The sequence below is a fragment of the Pongo abelii genome, chromosome 1 (assembly GCF_028885655.2).
Source record: "Pongo abelii isolate AG06213 chromosome 1, NHGRI_mPonAbe1-v2.0_pri, whole genome shotgun sequence".
Lineage (NCBI taxonomy): Eukaryota > Metazoa > Chordata > Mammalia > Primates > Hominidae > Pongo > Pongo abelii.
The window spans coordinates 202189813-202209268 of record NC_071985.2 but is presented as its reverse complement, the minus strand read 5'-3'; the positions used below and the strand labels follow the sequence as shown (position 1 = coordinate 202209268).

Here is a 19456-nt window from a genome sequence, read left to right as displayed (position 1 = left end):
TACTGAGTCGTGTGTTAGGGTGCTCTAAGCAATATGGTAGACACGGTGCACATTCAAAGGGGGTTGGTTTTACTTGATAGTGACTAATTTAGAACAAAAACTTTATATTAAACCAATATAGCAGGTCACACCACTAGGATGACTAAAATAAAAAAGACAGATGATAACAAGTATAGCTAAGGATGTGGAGAAATTGAAGCCCTCTTACATTGCTAGTAAGAAGTAAAATGATGTGGTCACTTTGGAAAACCGTTTGGCAGTTCCTCAAAAAGTTAAACATTGAGCTACCATATGACCCAGTAATTCAACTCCACGCATATACCCAAGAGAAATGAAAACATATGTTCATATAAAAACTTGCATATGAATGTTCATAGCAGCATTATTCATAAGAGTCAAAAAGTGGAAGCAACCTAAACATCTAACAATTGATGAGTGGATAAACAAAGTATGGTTTATATTTGTACAATGGAATCTTGTTTGGCAAGTAAAAAGAATGAGGCACTGATACAGTGATACCTGCTACAACATGGATGAGCCTTGCAAACATTATGTTAAGTGAAAGAAGACAGTCATAAAAGAAATGGCTAGAATAGGCAAATCCATGGAGACAGGAAGTAGATGAGTGGTTGCTGGGACCTAGGAGAAGTGTGAATGAGGGGTGACTGCTAAACGAGCATGGGGTTTCCTTCTGAGGTGATGAAAATGTTCTGGAATTAGTGGTGGTGATTGCACAACCTTGTGAATGTACTAAAAACCACTGAATGGTTTCTTAACACAGGTGGATTTTATGGTATGTGAAATATATTTCAATAAAGTTTTTTTTTAATGGATATGATATGGCATAGAATTAGAGTGACCAATTGTTCTAGTTGGCCCGTACAAAAAGTTTTCCCAGGGGCTGGGCGCAATGGCTCATGCGTATTGTAATCCCAGCATTTTGGGATGCCGAGGCGACCGGATCACCTGAGGTCAGGGGTTCAAGACCAACATGGCAAAACCCTATCTCTACTAAAAATATAAAATTAGCCAGGCATGGTAGTGCATGCCTGCAGTCCCAGCTAGTTGGGAGGCTGAGGCAGGAGAATCACCTGAACCCGGGAGGCAGAGGCCAACATGGTGAAATCCCGTCTCTACTAAAAATACAAAATTAGCTGGGCGTGGTGGTGCATGCCTGCAGTCCCAGCTACTCAGGAGGCTGAGGCAGGAGAATCACCTGAACCCAGGAGGCAGAGGTTGCAGTGAGCCCAGGCTGGAGTGCAATGGCGCGATCTCGGCTCACTGCAACCTCTGCCTCCCAGGCTGGTCAACAAGAATGAAACTTCGTTTCAAAAAGAAAGTTTTTCCAGGACATGAGACTTTCAGTACCCAAACCAGAAAGGTCCCAGGCAAAGCAGGATGAGTTGGCCACCCCACATAGAATGCAGACTTTACATTCATATTAATAATAATATATAAGACTTTAAAGGGATTTTCTGCTTGCAGTTCACTAGTGCTACTGCAGAGGGAACGTTTAAGGAGCACTGACTTCAACGTCCAACCACAGGAAGTAGTTTCGTTGGTTCATTCATTCATTCACTCCCCATTAGAGTGCAAGCTCTATGAAAGCAAAGGCTTTTGTCTATTTGATTCACTGCTGTCCTCCCGGGGCCTAGAATTGTGCCTGGCACATCAGATGTTCTGTAGATGTTTGTTGAGGGGGACTGTGTGCTGGAATCCAGCAGTACATTGTTCTCTTTTGCCCCATCTTGAGTGGTCCCAGAAGTCTGGCTGAGAAGGCGGCTTCTGGGTGGAGGACATCCACTGACAGCGAGTATGGGGCCATCTCAGTGCTGTTAAGAAAATATTTTAATGGCAAGGAAAAATGCTCATGATGGAATGTTATGTGAAAAAGATGGGACACAAAATTATGTAGGTAGTGTGAGTCCAGGTTGTTTAACAGTGTTTAAGTGGTCAGGCGTGGTGGCTTTCACCTGTAATCCCAGCATGTTGGGAGGCCGAGGTGGGTGGATCACTTGAGGTCAGCAGTTCAACACCAGCCTTGCCAAGATGGTGAAACCCCCGTCTCTACTAAAAATACAAAAAGTAGTTTGAGGTGGTGGTGCATGCCTGTAATCCCAGCTACTCAGGCGGCTGAGGCAGGAGAATCGCTTGAACCCCGGGAGATGGAGGTTGCAGTAAGCCTAGATCACGTCACTGTACTCTGACCTGGGTGACGGAGCAAGATTCTGTCTCAAAAAATTTTTTTAAATTAATTTTAAAAAAGCATTTAAGCATTAGAATAGATGAGAATGGGACATAAAGTATGTCGAAGGTGGGAATCCATTGGTGAATTCTTTTGAATTTTTAAATTCTTTTTTTTTGTTTTGTTTTTTGAGATGCAGTCTCACTTTGTTGCCCAGGCTGGAGTGCAATGGCGTGATCTCAGCTCACTGCAACCTCCACCTCCTGGGTTCAAGCGATTCTCCCACCTCAGCTTCTCAAGGAGCTGGGATTATAGGTGTGCGCCACCATGCCCGGCTAATTTTTCCATTTTTAGTAGAGGCAGGGTTTCACCATGTTGGCCAGGCTTGTCTGGAACTCCTGACCTCAAGTGATTCACCCACTTCAGCCTCCCAAAGTGCTGGGATTACAGGCATGAGCCACCGCACCCAGCCTAAAATTCATTTTTCATTTTTTATTCAGCCTCTGCGATGCCCTGCCAGATGCAACTCTGGGAGTTGAGATCCTGTGGTGAACCAGGCAGATAAGATCCCTGCTATCGTGGGACAGGTAGGATTTTATAATTGGAGGAAATGAAACCTAGAGTAAAGGAGCAAAGTTATTTTTTTAAAAGACTGATGAAATTCCAGATGTGCTGAAGAACCAGCTGGAAGCTTGTAGTTAGGGGGCTGTTCCAGCAGTAGGGCAGACTAGGGAGTGGGGGTGAGGGCTTGTTTAGGAAGAAGCAGGAAGCCAGAGAATGCCTCTCAACACACACCCATTGTGTGTACTCTGGTAAGTCCCTTCTTCTGTCTTGGCCTCAGTTTTTCCATCTGTTAACTGAGAGAAGGCACTAGATGTGTGTGTTTGTCTCTTTATTATTCAAATCAGAGAACTTTAAAAATTTAATTGAAAAATACAAATTTATACATTTATAGCGTGCAATATAATGTTTTGAAATATGTATATATTGGCCAGGCACGGCGGCACATGCCTGTAATCCCAGCACTTTGTGAGGCTGAGGTGGGCAGATCACATGAGCCCAGGAGTTCGAGACCAACCTGGGCAACACGATGCGACCCTCTCTCTACAAAAAACACAAAAATTATCTAGATGTGGTGGTGCACACCTGTAGTCCCAGTTACTCGGGAGGCTGAGATGGGAGGATGGCTTGAGCCCGGGAGGTGGAGGTTGAAGTGAGCTGGGATCACACCACTGCACTCTAGCCTACGTGACAGAGTAAGACCCTGTCAAAAAATAATAAATAAATAAATAAATAAATATATATATGTTGTGGAATGGCTAATTGGGCTAAGTATGCATTACCTCACATACTAATTTTTTTTGCAATGAGAACAATTAAAATTTACTTAGTGATTTTGAAGTATACAATACATTGTTAATAACTATAGTGACTATGTTGTACAATAAATCTCTTGAATGTATTCCTCCTGTCTAACTGCAATTTTGTATCCGTTGACCAACATCTCCTCAATCCCGCTTCTCCTGGGCCTGGCCCCAGCCTCTGTTAACCACTGTTGTGCTCTCTGCTTCCATGAGTCCAACTTTTAAAATTTCACGTAAGTGAGATCATGCAGTATTAATCTTTCTGTGCCTGGCTTACTTCACTTAACATAATGTTCTCCAGGTTCGTCTATGTTGTCGAAAATGACAGGATGTCCTTCTTTTTAAAGGCTGTATAGTATTCTGTTGTGTATATATCACAATTTTTTTGTTGTTGTTGTTTGTTTGAGATAGAGTTTTGCTCTTGTTCCCCAGGCTAGAGTGCAATGGTACGGTCTTGGCTCACTGCAACCTCCACTTCCCAGGTTCAAGCAGTCCTTCTGTCTCAGCCTCCCAAGTAGCTGGGATTACAGATACCTGCCACCATGCCTGGCTAATTTTTGTGTTTTTAGTAGAGACAGGGTTTCACCATGTTGGCCAGGCTGGTCTTGAACTTCTGATCTGAGGTGATCCACCTGCCTTGGCCTCCCAGAGTGCTGGGATTACAGGCGTGAGCCACTGTGCCTAGCCATCACAATTTCTTTATCCATTCATTCGGTGATGGACAGTTAGATTGTTTCCATATCTTGGCTATTGTGGATAATACTGCAGTGAACATGGGAGTGTAGATATCTCTTTCACTTACTGATTTCATTGCTTTTGGATACATAACCAAAAGTGGGATTGCTGGATCGTGTGGTAGTTCTATTTTTAGTTTTTCAGGAACCTCCATACTGTGGTTGCACCAGTTTACATTCCCACCAGAAGTGTACAAGTGTTCTCTTTTCTCTACATCCTCACCAACACTTGTAAAAAGTATAAACACTTGCAAAAAGTAAAAGAATTACTTTTTATGAGGCTGGGTGTGGTGGCTCATGCCTGTAATCCCAGCACTTTGGGAGGCTGAGGCGGGCAGATTACCTCAGGTCAGGAGTTCGAGACCAGCCTGGCCAACATGGTGAAACCCTGTCTTTACTAAAATTACAAAAATTGACCAGGCATGATGGCGGGTGCTTGTAATCCCAGCTACTCAGGAAGCTGAGGCAGGAGAATCGCTTGAACCTGGGAGGTGGAGGTTGCAGTGAGCCGAGATCGTGCCATTGCACTCCAGCCTGGGCGACAAGAGCGAAACTCCGTCTCAAAAAAAAAAAAAGAAAAATTTAAATGTTTTGTAGAAATGGAGGCCTCGCCATGTTGTCCAGGCTGGTCTTGAACTCCTGGGCTCAAACAGTCCTCCTGCCTCAGCCTCCCAAAGTGCTGGGATTATAGGCATGAGCCACTGCACCCAGCCAACACTTGTCTTTCATCTTTTTTTTTTTTTTTTTTTGAGACGGAGTTTCACTCTTGTTGCCCAGGCTGGAGTGCAATGGCGAGATCTCAATTCACTGCAACCTCTGCCTCTCGGGTTCAAGCAATTCTCCTGCCTCAGCCTCCTGAGTAGCTGGGATTACAGGCATGAACCACCGTACCCGGCCCATCTTGTATTTTTTAATAACTCTCCATTCTGCTCTCTTCCCAGTCCCTGGCAACTACCATTGTACGTTCTGTCTCTACAAATTAGAGTACTCTGGGTACCTTGTATAAGTGAAATCATACAATTTTTGTCCTTTTGTGTCTGGCTTATTTACTTAGCATAACATCCTCAAAGTTCAGCCATGTTGCAGCATGTGTCAGAATTTCCTGTCTTTTTAAGGCTGAATACTATTGTATTGTATGTATGTACATGAGATGGCTTTAGAGCTTTCTTCAACTTTGAGGTTGTAGGAGTCTCAATGCCGGGTCTCCGTTGTTCCTCAGGGTGGACTGCTGCCTGTAGGGTAAGTGGAGGTCCTGGCTTCAGAAAGACTTTCCTTCCTGCTTATGTCACCAGAATCTTCCCTGAGCCCAGGGGTCCTGGGAGACCCTGGGGAGGGATCCTAGGAATGAAAGGCTTTGGCTAAACGCCTATTGCCTTCTCTCTGAGGCTTCAGCAGCTGGGTCAGGGTTGGGTGCTGAGCAAGGGTGGGGAAGTTAATGATGGCCTGCCAGGGGCTTGGTTGTCCAGATGAAACGGGCCTTGCTGTGAGGCCTGGCCTGATTACAGGGGCCCTGCGCTTGCCCTCCCCAGGGCCCACGCCTGGCCTTGCAGCAGCCCCTGCATGCCCAGCTGTTCTGGAGCAGCTGCAGAGGTAGGTGGAGCTGAGGAATTTGGGATAGCAGCTGCCAAAATGCACTGGCTTTGGGGTCTGGCACAAGAGATACAACTCATGGTGAAGCCAGCAAATTCATGTTGGTTCTCATCTGAGGGCTAACTAGTAGTAACAGTCACTGTTGCTTCAAGTTTTAATATGTTCACTGCATACCAAACACTGGGCATGAATTATCTCAGTTAATTGTCACACAGCTGTAGGAGGTTGGTATCATTGCCCCCATTTTACAGATGAGCAAGCTGAGGCTTGGAGAGCCTTGCCTAGGTCTATGCAGTTGGTAAATGGCCCAGCTGGAATTGGGCCCTGGTTATGTGCTGAAGGCTGGTTTCTTGTCCACTGCTTCTGTGATTCAGTGGGACATTCTTTGGCCAGCTTCTTAGTGGAGAGTGGGCGAGGGGCCAAAATCCACCTGCCTTCCCCACATGGGCCAGGAGAACTCCTCTTGTAGCTACTTAGGGATTCTGCTTCAAAACATTATTTGAAAGCCACTGTTAATAGTTCAACCTATTTATTTTAATTTATGTATTTTTTTTTTTGAGATAGGGTCTCACTCTATGCCCAGGCTGGAGTGCAGTGGTGCAATCTTGTCTCACTGCAACCTCTACTCCCCAGGCTCAAGCGATCCTCCCACCTCACCCTCCCGAGTAGCCGGGACCACAGGTGTGCACCACCATGCCTGGCTATTTCTTTGTATTTTTAGTAGAGCTGGGGGTCTTGCCATGTTGCCCAGGCTGGTCTCGAACTTCTGAGCTCAAGTGATCTGCCTACCTAGGCCTTCCAAAGTGCTGGGATTTCAGGTGTGAGCCACCGCTCCCGGCCTCAACCCATTTATTTTACAGATGGAGAAACTGAGGCCCAGAAAGGGGCAGGGAGCTGTCTAGGGTCATTCTAACAGGGTTGGTGGCTGAGCCAGGCCCTGCCTCTCAGACACCTGCTGTTTCTGGTGCCTACCTGTCTTCCTGGATTTTGTATGTGACCTCCCTAGGCAGGAGGGCACTCTGGGGCCTCTCCTGCTGGGTCTGCTGGGTCTGGAGCCCATTCTGTAGGACCCCTGCAGGCCTTGGCTGGTGGACAAATGACTGAAGGAGGGAGATGTGGAGATGGCAGGCAGTAGGGGCGGAGATTAGAACCCAGGCTGGATCTCAGGCTGGCTCTGGGCTGACTTGTTGTGTGGCCTGAGTGGCTGCATTCTCTCCAGGCCTCCATTTCGCCATCTGTCCAATGACGGGGTATTGACCACTTCGGCCCACGGGCACGGAGCAGGGGAGGATGAATGGTCCCGACAGGAGATATAAATGTATGGGGAGGAAGAAAGGAGCCACTGGGCCCAGGAGGGCTGTGGACATCCTGCCTTTGCCCCATCCTCCTTCAGGAAACAGCCTCCCACACTCTCGCTGCTGGCCGGAGGACGCCGCTTGGCCTGAGCGTGTCCAAGCCTCAGATGACAGAGTTCCTGGTCGCCTATGCTGCCCTGGGGCTGGTGGCTGCCCTTCCTCGGTCCTAAGACGTCCTCCTCACCTCAGAGTGGTGCTGACCCCAGCGGGGCTTGGATGAGGCTGAACTCTCTGTGTGGGCATTCACATGGGTGTCAGCCTGACCCACCTACGTGTGCTCACATCCCTGACATGTGCACATACATGCAAACCCACACACACACAGCCTGCATAGTAGGGGCTCACAGACGGAAAGAGCCAGGCCACTTCTTCTTTTTTTTTTTTTTTTTTTTAGGATGGAGTTTCGCTCTTGTTGCCCAGGCTGGAGTACAATGGTCTGATCTCAGCTCACTGCAGCCTCCACCTCCCGGGTTCAAGTGATTCTCCTGCCTCAGCCTCCCGAGTAGCTGGGATTACAGGCATGCGCCACCATGCCCGGCTAATTTTGTATTTTTTAGTAGAGGTGGGGTTTCTCCATGTTGGTCAGGCTGGTCTCAAACTCCCGACCTCAGGTGATCTGCCCGCCTTGGCCTCCCGAAGTGCTGGGATTACAGGCGCGAGCCACCGCGCCCGGCTGAGCCAGACCACTTCTGTCTTTTAAGGCTCCTGCTAATTTAAAAATGAAGAAAGTCCTAAATAGGATGTTCACAATTGTGGTATGTTTTTATTTAACAAATTAATGTTTTTTAACACACACATGCACCCACACACATCCAATGCAATGCAACTGAGAGACACAAGATCATCACAAGAATTATAAAAAATGTGATTTCACATTGCTGTGTGGTCCAGTGATGGGATGTAAGTTTCAAATGGCATGAAGAGCATTCTGTTCTTCCCATCTCATCCATGATTATCTGGGGCTAGACATCCAGCCCACTTTGTGTGCTCGTTGTATTATGAAAAGTATCAAGCATCCAGAAGGGTTGAAAGAATGGTACAGTGAGCACCCATATACTCAGCACCTGGGGGCTACAATGAACATTTTGCAGTATCTGCTTTATCACATATCCATTCCTCTGTCCAACCCTCTGTCCATCTCTCTGCGCAGCCAGCCTTCTGCCTATCCATCTACCTAGCCATCCCTCCCTCCCTCCCTCCTTTCATTCCATCTCATTTTTGGATGCATTTTTGAGACTTCTGAATGTGAGGCCTGGGCCAAATGGCACTCTCTTCTCTCCTTTGCAGTAACATGCCCTGCCACACACACAAGCACACCCCTACCTCTACATGTAAACCCCACATGTGTACACACCATATATGACTTACCCATGTCCCCACATTTATACGTGTACATTCCATGCACATATTCACATAACCACACATGCTCATCTGTGCACATATACCTAAACACTCCCCCCCTCCCCAACACACACACACTGCCCACATGTGCACTCACAGAAGACCCTGGACATCTGTAAGGAAAGCAACTGGAGACCTTTGGGAATCCTCAGACCTGTGACTCTCGTGGAGCCGGTGCCAGGCCCTGGCTCTCTCCTCCACACATTTCTGGCAAGTGCCAGAGGCTCCTTTGAGCTACCTACCTCAGATGTCCTACCTTTTCCACTCTTACCCATCTTCTCTCTCAACCCCTAGTCGCTTCCCACAAAGGAAGTGGATTCCTTCCAGAGTATTACTGAGTATGGGAAGCAAATCCCACAGACCATCCACTCCACGCAGGCTGGGACTGTGTCTGCCCTACCCACACTGCATTCCCAGCTCCTGGCCCACTGTGGCTCTCTCTAAGTGTTGATTGGAAAAAAGTCACCAGAGCAGCACAGAGGCACATACACTGGGCAGCCACAGGGGTACCTCCACCCCACACAGTTACATCCATGCACGCAGAACACCCTGTGTGTGTGTGCATGCTCAAGCTTGCATCACTGTGTGCCTGCACGCGTGTGAACACGCATCGTGTCTGCCTGTCTCCATACTTTCCAGATAGAGTCCCTGCCAGGACCTGGGTCCTTTCACAAAATCACCTAAGACCACTGTGGGCTCATCTGCTGGCACGTGAGATCCAGATGTGGCCCCATGACCGCTCAGGGCTCCTGGCTTGGCCCTGAATATCTGGGCAGCAGGGGTTTAGAGCACCAGCTTTGGAATTCCATTCTCCTGAGAAAACCTGGGTTCCACCCTGGCTCTGCACATGATCACTGTGCACGTTCCCCATATGATTTATGTACAAGTTACCTAACTTCTTGGAGCATCAATTTCCTTATTTGCTAAATGGGGGCAATAGTTCCTACCTTAAATGCATCTTAAAGGAGATAATCTCAGCAGAGTACCTGGCATGTTGTAAGCTCTTAAAAATGCTTGCTGTGAATATGATTATTGTTACTTTAGCCTTTGCTCCGAAATCCCATGCATGCTTTGTGAGGAAGGACAGCCTTGGTTGGGGGGTGTTTATGGGGAGAGCAGAGTGGATGGTGCCTATGTGAATACCTCTCCCTAGATGCTCCCCCAATCCCAAGCTCTCATTATCCTATATGCATATTCATAAGGGATGGCCTCAGCCCTGCTCTGTAAATGGGTCAGAAGCAGGAAATAGAGGCCAGTACAGACAGCGAAGCCCGAGGGATAGGAGGCTCAAAGCCGGCACACATCTGAGTCCTCATGGATGGGAGGATGGTAAGTGGGGATGGGGTGAGAATGGATTGGGTGCACTGGGGTCAGGGCAGGAGTTTGTTCCTGTGTTGCAGATTTGAAAACTCAGGCCCATTGAGATCAGATTAGAGAAGCTTGGGGTGGGTGGTCCAAGAAGTCAGAGCCTGCTTCCTTTGGGAACTGGAGTTGAGCATCTGTCTGGGTTGAGGGATGGGCACAGGGCAATGGACCAAATGACCCCTACATGTTTATTTCAAGGGACATGGTTTACATAGCATTGGGTGGAGAAGCTGAATCCTGAATTCCAACCCTCCAGTGAGGCTCAGAGTGGTTGGGTGACTTGCCAGTATCACATAGCTGCTGACTGTGACTGTGCTTTTGGGGGTTCAAGAGACAGAGCTACTCTGGCCCCATGCAGGAGGTTCAAATCTGGGAGTAAAGGCTGACGGGCTGGCCGGGACACCAAGAAATGAAGCTCTTTATCTATGTCCTCATTTCATCTCCTCAGTAGTCTGCTCAGAGAGCTGGGGTAAAAAACTTATCTTTATTTTACAGATGAGAAGCATGAGGCTGAGAGAGGAGGAGTCACCGGGACCCAGCCACACAGTGAGTTATGCCCTCCATGCCGGGCATGTGATAGCCCAGCCGGCCTTGGTCTTGGGCAGGCAGGAGGCCAGGACAGTGGCAGCATTTTACCTTGCTCTGGAAAATTTTAGCCTGAAGCCAGAGTGGTTGTCCCTTTACACCTACAGTCATCTTAATCCCTTGTTCCTTGCAAATAACTGCTTATTTCTGAGAATGTTTTCGCAGATGCTCACACTTGCTCTGTGAGGTTAAACAGAATAACCCTCCCTATTTCAGGGCAGGGGATGGACGGACACCCCTTGTGGGGTGAAGTGGCCCCCCAAGGATGGCATGAGGCATGGTCATCTGTGGCAGAACAAGAATCCCAGGGGTTGTTCCTCTTGGTCTTGGGTGCTTTCTACTGTTCTAGGTCATGGATAGGGAGGGGTTGGGGGTGAAAAGTTCAGCTCTTGGAGCAGAAGTGTCCAAGGGAGCTGACCCTGGGACGGGAGCATGTGAGGAGGGCTCACTTGAGACTGCTTGGTGGCATTTCAGTCTAAAGGATTTCTGTGCAGAAGATGACTGTGTAGGGGCTGTTTTTGGATCAGACTGTCAGTCACAGCAGAAGGAGGAAAGTGGACTTAAAGGATGGTAAAATGTCAGACATTCATCCAGCAAGCATTCACTGCCTGACTGTGTGCCAGGCCCTGTACTGTGCTGTGGGTAGGAGAGGGGTGGCCAGAGAGCAGACTGTTCTTGGGTGGCTCACAGTTCCCTAAAGGCCTCGGGTTAGGGAAGGACTGAAATATTACTGGACAGAAAAATAGGAAGACTAGATATTGTCACGTCTACTTTTTCAAGGGAAGCAGTAGGACATCAGGGTGAAAGCCAGGCCAGGTGGCCTTCCAGCTCTGCTTCTTCTGAGCCGTGTGGCCTTCAGCAACAGTAACAACAACCACAGTGATCACAGTCAACGTTTATTCAATGCTTGGTTTACATTTAGCATGTCACTACTTCTTTGTTCCTTGGTTTCCTCATCTGTAAACTGGAGTGGGTGGGGGAATTAATCGACTTCTCAGGGTTGTTGTGGGGCTCAAATGGTACCATGGGGGAAAGTTGGGCATGTGCTCAGGTTGTTTGTGAGGCCATAAGGGAGGCCCATATTGTTTGGAGGCTTGGGGGAATCGGGAGGATGTTCATTCCTAATGGAGCCAGGTAGTGGGTTGGGGGTGATGGTGGTGGCTCTCTTCACTGAGAGGTATGGCATGTGAGCAAGCTTCAAAGGGGAGAAAGAGGGATAAGGAGAAGGACCTTCAAGAGGAGGGCATCTGCCAGGTGCAGTGCCTCACATCTGTAATACCAGCACTTTGGGAGGCCAAGGCAGGAGGATTGCTTAAGCCCAGGAGTTCGAGACCAGCCTAGGCAACATAAGGAGACCTCATCTCTACACGAAATTTTTAAAAAATTAGCCGGGTGTGGTAGTACACACTGGTGGTCCCAGCTACTTGGGAGGCTGAGGTGGGAGGATAACTTGGGTCCAGGAGGTTGAAGCTGCAGTGAGTGATTGGGCTACTGTGTTCCAGCCTGGGTGACAGAGTGAGACACTGTCTCAAAAAAAAAAAAAAAAAAAAAAGAGGAAGGCATTGTGGGGCAAAAGTGTGGAGGAGGGAAAGTGTAGGGTGTGTTTGTGGAACAGTCCTGGTGCAATTAATGGCTAAGCCTGGCGCCCAGTGAATCACCCAAGGATGCAGTCAACCAGCTCTTTGGCCCTGGGGCCAGCTTCGAGGCACAGAGACTTCTTTCCCTAACATTATCTTGTCCAGAGGTGGCTGAGGACAGGGCTAAGTGTGAAGGGAGACTAATTACAGAGCCCTACTTCTGGGTCTCTCACACCTACCCCTGGAGAGCCATCTGTCAGGAATGTGGCCACCCCTCCCCGCCTTCTGACCTCCTTAGCTAGGGACCAGTTTGGGCATCCCTAGGGAGTGATAAGCCATCAAGCAGGGGTGGCTGTAGGAAGTGTGTAGCTCCCAGCAGGCTGTTGGGAGTCAGCGGAGTTTGAAGAACAGATGGAGAGAAGGGAGGATGGGTTTAGAGTGAGAGGCTGGGGTCTTAGAAGAAGCAGTAGGTGGGCATGGTGGCATGCACCTGTAGTCCCAGCTACTCAGGAGCCTGAAGCAGGAGGATCACTTGAGCCCAGGAGGTCGAGGCTGCAGTGAGCTATGTTTGCACCACTGCACTCCAGCCTGGGTGACAGAGCAAGACCCTGTCTCTTAAAAAGGAAGAAGAAAACAGTGACGATGGGGGCTTACATTTGTCAAGCACCTACCATGTGTTGTAACCACCCTGTGAGGTATGTATCCTCACTTTACAGACCGGGAAACTGAGGCTCAGAGAGTTGCAGTGACTTACCGAAGTTTCTTTATCCAGTCATTCAGCATTCAACCTCAGCATCTACGTATTGAGCAGAGGCCCTGCGCCAAGCACTGAGGAGTCAGCGGTGACCACCTCTTGGCTTCTGTTCCCAAGGGTGACAGTGTCCTGAGGTCACACGGGCTCAAACCGAGGTCGATTTCCGAACGCTCACTTTGGAGCAGGATGCGAGCCCGGGCCAGGGTTGGGTCAGGTTGCGCAGCCCGCGTGGCCGCGGGAATCCCCGACCACCCCATTCCCCCAGGGTCCCTCCCGGCGCACCTGCCCCAGGTGAGTCTGGGGAGGCCCCGAGCGCCGCCGGAAAGCGTCGAGCGGCTTCGGTAGGCGGGGCGGGGCCGGGGCGGGGCCGGGGCCGGGGCCGGGGAGGGGCCAGGCCCGGCACCCGGATCCCGAGGTCCGCGCCCAGCGCCCAGCGCCGGGCGCCCGGAGCCCGGAGCCGCCGCCATGGGGGCCTGCCTGGGAGCCTGCTCCCTGCTCAGCTGCGTGAGTCCCGACCCCGGCGCCCGCCCGCGCGCGCCGCCCGTTCCTGCTGCGGGCCCTCACTTTCTTCTGTTCTGCTCCGAGTAGTTTCTTCTTTTTCCTTCCTGCAAACTTGTCTTTCTGGGCCGGTGCCCCTCCTGCTCGCCCTCCCGGACCTTCACTCGGCACCCGGATCCTGCTGCACACGTCGCCCTGCTCAGTCCTGGCCGGCAGGCGCCGGGCAGCTGCGGTCCCGGCTCGGGTTTCCGCGGGCAGGAGGGGAGTGCCCTCGGCGGGCGCCTTCCTGGGACCTGGAGAGACTGAGCCTGGATCCCGGGATCGGGGCAGCTCTGTGGGCCCTCGTCGCCCCACTTGGGGCGGTCCTCGGGGTGGCCTCTGTCCCCGTCCCGGACGCCCTGGTTGTGTGTGGGTCGGCCGGGCCCCGTCCCTCCTGGCGAGTGCCTTGCCTTACCCCTCTGGCCGCCTGCCAGTCCGCCTGTTCCTGTCGCTCGGGCTCCGCCTGTCCGTTCATATTTGTCTGGTTCCTGTCTCTGTCCGTCGTTCGTCCGACTTTGTCCGTCTGCTGTCTTCTGTCCGTCTGCCCGTCCATCCCTCAGTCTCTCTGCGGTCCCGTTACCGTCCTCAGTCTGGCTCGCGCTGCCTCCCAGGCACTTCCCCAGCTCGCCCCGGACCATCTGGGCCCCAGCGCGGAGACTGGGATGGGAGGGGAGGGAGCCCCGGACTTTCTTAGCTGCCCTCGAGTGAGGCGGGTGCGGGTCGTCACGGACCACCGGGCGGAACTCTGGGTTGGGGGAGCAGGAATCGAGGGAGGTTCGGGTGTGCGCGGGGAGTGCGCGGTCGCGGGTTCGGGACCTGGGGGGAGGCCAACCTCTGTTCTGTAGCTGCAGCTGCAGAGGGGAGGGGCTCCAGCAAGACCCTGGCTGGGAGGCCCGTTCTCCCTTCCCTTTCCCCAGCCCCCCTCTCCTTCCCTCTTCCCCTCATTAAATCTGAGGTTCATTCAGGCAGCCCCCTCCCCCTCTGGCCCCACACAAAGAGGCCCTGAGAGGGAGAAGGGGCTCCAGCGGCTGCTGAATCTCGGGACTCGCTTTCCTTTGTCCCTGACGGGTGTGTGTGGGTGTGGGTATGTGTGTGTGTGTGTGTGTGTGAGAGAGAGAGAGAGAGAGGAGGGGGTGTAGGGGAGAGCTGGGGGTCTAGAGATTTACTTCACAGCCATTTTCTGAGAATGAGATCAGCATAGACAGCACAGAGAGGCAAGAGAGCCTCTCGCCTCACTAGGCCTCCATTTTTCGTGTGTGTGTGTGCGTGTGCATGTGCGTGTGCAGGAGGAGGAATCAAGCTGGTGCCTGAAATCCCTCCCAGCCCAAAGAATGCAAGGTTTGGGCCAGGTCTCTGCCAACAAGGGTTTGCTTCCTGGTGAGGGAGGCAGAGCTTCCACAGTGGACCTGATTTCCATCGGTTGCACCTGGTGAGGCACAGGCCCTGCTGGGCTGGCCTGGGGGTGGAGATGTTGAGGGGCAGCCTGCCAGCCCTGTGTGCCTTGGTCACCCCATCTGGCAGTTGACAATAACAGGGTCTTTCTCACAATGCTGTTGAGAGATGAGGCACAGCTCCTGGCACATCGTGAGTGCTCCCTGTGGGAATTATTGCTAACATCAAGGAAAGGTGGGTGGAGAATTCCATTTGGAGACAATGCAAAGTCAAGTGCTGGTCTCTGAGTCACAGCATTCTACAATGCTGAGAGCAGATAGGCCTGCTCAAACCGTCTGTTTACAGATAAGACTGCGGCCCGGAGAAGATAGCTGACTTGCCTAACGTTGCACAGGGAAAGGATGGAGAACTGCGTAGCTGGGATCAACATCTGATTCCTGGTCCAGGCTTCTGCCCACACCTTCCCTCCCTTCCCCACCTTCTGGCTGCCTGAGGCACAGGGCTGGTCCAGGGAAGAATTGGGAGATAACTTAGTGAGTAATATCAGCAAGGGACCCAGCCCTCCCTTCAGTGCCATCCCCTTGGGGTTCTGGCCTCCGACATTTACTGAGGTTCTGGCCTCTGACATTTACTGAGCCAGGTACTGTTCCAAGCCCCTCACCATGCCGTCTCATTGGCTCTCCCCACCTCCTCCACCCTATGAAATCGTTAGCCCATTTTCAGATAACTATCCCAACACTCGCGGCGTGCAGCTGTCCAGGAGTGGCCTAGGCCCCATACAGTAGTGAGCAGTATGTGTGTGTGTGTATATATATATCTCCTTCCATTTAATCCTCACAAAGACCCCACTGGGGCAGTTAATATTGTTCCCATTTCACAGATCAGGAAACTGGCTCAGAGAGTGAAGGTGACTTCTCCACAGCCACACAACATTAAGTGGTGTGGTTGGGCACTACTGGACACCGGTACCATCCTGTTGCAGTGAAGAGTTGCTGCACAGGAGTGAAGTTCCATGTGGGGTTTCTGGGCAACTTCAGGAGGGATTTTTTTGCATGCATGGGTCAGTGGGGAAGATTTTTGTACCCTGCCGGGTGTGATTCATCTGCTGATTGTGCTTCTCAGCATTGGAACTGGGCTGAAGGTGAAATGGGCTGAAGGTGGGTCCTGCTTTGGATGGGGAGGTAAGATGGGTCCACAGGGGATGCGGCCACCAGGCAAGCCGCCGGCACATGATGACTCGGCTGTCTGCAAAGATTTCAGGAGGGTCTTGTACATCCTAGGGAGTGTGAAAGGCCTTTGGGTCAGACCACTGGACTCGGATCCTAGCTTTGCCTCTTCGCATCTCTGTGACTGTGGGCAGTCACTTTGCCCATTCCCTTGTCTGTAAAGTGGAGAAAACAATGGTGTCTGCCCCTTAGCCTGTTGTGAAGATTAAATGGGACTGAGGTTAGCACAGCTGCATATTTAGCACCAAGCTGGTGTGCAGTGGCTGGTCCATCAACACCCCACAGTAGTACATGACTCAAGACTACATGCAAGGAAGTGCTGAAGCCAGTGAGACCCAGGGCTGCCTAACTATAGAGCCTGGGCTCGGAGCCACTGTACTCTCCTGCCCCAGGAGACCATTTCACAGATGAGGAAACTGAGTCCCGTGGAGGGGAGGGGAGACTTGCCTGAGGTCAGATTACAAGCTGTGGCAGAGCCAGCATTAGGACCTGCATTCTTGGCGCTGCATGGGGGAAGTAAGTGCACCTTGGGACATTTCCGGCTGACCTCTTCTCTGCTGTGTTTTGACTAGCCCTGGGGCGGCTCAGCCAGTTACGGAGTTGTTCATGAAGGCGGCAAGGTGCATGCTTGCCTGGGCCAGTTTTGCATTTTTTAAATTGTGACGAAATATATGTTAAAAAATTTACTCTTTTAACCTTTTATTTTAGTCTTCAAGGAGTTTGTATGTTATTTTATTTTATTTTACTTTATTTTTTTGAGATGAAGTCTTGCTCTGTTGTCCAGGCTGGAGTGCAGTGGCACCATTCTGGCTCACTGCAACCTCTGCCTCCAGGTTCAGGTGATTCTCCTGCCTCAGCCTCCTGAGTAGCTGGGATTACAGGCGTGCGCCACTACGCCTGGCTAATTTTTGTGTTTTTAATAGAGACCGGGTTTCACCATGTTGGCCAGGCTGGTCTCGAACTCCTGATCTCAAGTTATCCACCAGCCTCGGCCTCCCAAAGTGCTGGGATTACAGGCATGAGCCACCACACCCAGCCTGTAATTTATTTTAGAAGACATGTATATTAAAATGGAGATCTAATAAATACAACCCTAATAAAAATTAATCCCAAATGAATGGCATTGTCAGAAGGAGTAGTGCCAGCTAAGGCACACAGTAACTCTAGAACATCTTCTTACTGTCAGCCCTCATCTAGATTACTGACAACAGCCCCTGACTCTCCTGCCTTCCCCCAAAGATACCACACACCACCCCCTGACCTGTCTTTTTGTGATCAAAGTGATATTTCTAAAATGCAAATCTGCTGTCATTCCTCTTCTTTCGCAATCATTCCCCATTGCTTTCAGGGTGAAGTCCAGACTCCCTGGCATGGCGTACAGGGACATTGGCCACCACTTCCATGACCTCTGCAGCTTTTCTCACCCTTTCAGCTGCCCTGAAAATACAGTGTCCCTGTAGCTCTGCACGTGTCATTCTGTTTGCTGGGAATACCCTTCTCCCCTCTTCCTGCTCTTCTTTGAAAACTCCCTGCCCCCTCCCTTTTAAAAAAATTGAGGTAAAAGATGCATAACATAAAATGTACCATTTTAACAATTTTTAAGTGTAGCATTAAGTACATTGACACTGTTATGCAACCATCACCACCATCCTTCTCCAGAACTTTTTCATCTTCCCAGACCGAAACTCCCACTAAACAGTAACTCCCCAGCCCCTCGTAACCACCAATTCACTGCTTTTCTCTATGAGTTTGGCTACTCTCTCCATCTAAGTGGAGTCATACAATATTTGTTGATTGATGTCTGGCTTATTTCACTTAGTATAATGCCCTGAGGGTTCATCCATGTTATAGCATGTGTCAAAATTTCATTCTTTTTTTTTTTTTTTTTTTTTTTTGAGATGGAGTCCTGCTCTGTTGCCCAGGCTGGAGTGCAATGGCATCTCAGCTCATTGCAACTTCCACCTCCCGGGTTCAAGCAATTCTCTTGCCTCAGCCTCCCAAGTAGCTGGGACTACAGGCATACACCACCATGCCCGGCTAATTTTTTTGTATTTTTAGTAGAGATAGGGTTTCACCATGTTGGCCAGGCTGGTCTCGAACTCTTGACCTCAGGTGATCCGCCCGCCTTGGCCTCCCAAAGTGCAGGGATTACAGGCATGAGCCTCCGTGCCTGGCCTCATTCCTTTTTAAGAACGAATAATATTCTATTGTATGGATATGGATATACCACATTTTGTTTATCCATTCATCTCATCCACCAATGGACATTTAGCTTGTTTTGACCTTATGGCTACTGTGAATAATTCTGCTATGAACATGGGTGTGTAAATATGTGAGTCCCTGCTTCATTTCTTTTGGATATATATCCAGAAGTGGAGGGCCACTTTGTTTTATTTTATTTTATTGTTTTTTGAGACAAACTCATGCTCTGTCACCCAGGCTGGAGTGCAATGGCGCGATTCAGCTCACTGCAACTTCTGCCTCCCGGGTTCAAGCGAGTCTGCTGCCTCAACCTCCTGAGTAGCTGGGATTACAAGTGCCTGCCACCATGCCTGGCTAGTTTTTGTATTTTTAGTAGAGACGGGGTTTCACCATGTTGGCAGGATGGTCTCAAACTCCTGATCTCAAGTAATCTGCCTGTGTCGGCTTCTCAAAGTGCTGGGATTACAGGCATGAACCACCACGCCCAGATGGCCAGTTTGTTTTAAATAGAAAAATTCATCCAGCTCTCAGCTGCCTCCCCTACCCACCAAACACCCTACGAGTGGTTCTAAGAACTTCTGTCCCTGGCTCTGAGGACAACCAGGAGACAATGTGAATGACTCAGTGACGGCCTGTTCACATAATGCCAAACCACTCACGGCTGCAGAGCTATCTGCCTTGCCTTGAGAGGTAGTGAGTTCCTTGTCATTGGTAGTGTGCAAGCAGCAGAGGATGGCCAGATGCTTTCTGGGTGTTTCTTCATTGGAAAGAGAATGGATTGGTTGAATGCCAAGGAACCTTGCAGATGTAAGACTCTAAGGCCCGGGGCTTCTTAAATTCTGAGTTCTCCATTCTGAGAACCTGGGCTGGTACTAAGATTCAGCCACTGTAAGTGTTCTGGGGCTTTTCTGTTGCTGCCCTTGAGTGCATCTGCAGGAAGAGGGGAGTGGTTGTAATCGTAGTGTGGGAACAGCTTTCTAGTCTGTCTTCCTTTTACACTGCATCACGAGCATTATTCCTTGTTGCTCTGTAGCCAGGTAATTCATCTTTCTGGCTCTGTAGCATTCCATGGAGTGAAAGGGCCACGGCTGTCCCCAGGTGTTAGACATTTAGGTTATTTGTAGTTTCTTGAGACTCCAATAGGCCCACAAAACCTAAAGCGTATTTAAGTTTTTTCTTTATATAAAAA

At 50.0% G+C, this 19456-nt stretch overlaps 1 protein-coding gene across 3 annotated transcripts in view; it reads left to right on the top strand.

Annotated features, from left to right (window-relative positions):
* Window positions 1–2684: 2684 nt before the first annotated feature.
* The window catches only part of SERINC2 (serine incorporator 2), a 31716-nt gene continuing 14944 nt past the window's right edge, over window positions 2685–19456 (top strand). Inside the window, exons 1-2 of one of the 3 annotated variants that reach the window (XM_054555840.2) lie at window positions 2685–2772; window positions 10490–10540. In XM_054555840.2, the coding sequence (XP_054411815.1) occupies window positions 10490–10540 (51 nt within the window). In that variant the 5' untranslated portion in view covers window positions 2685–2772. Of the gene's footprint in view, window positions 2773–10489; window positions 10541–13286; window positions 13415–13975; window positions 14161–19456 lie in introns of those variants that run through there. The other 2 variants (XM_024257674.3, XM_054555849.2) reach the window with 2 other exon arrangements.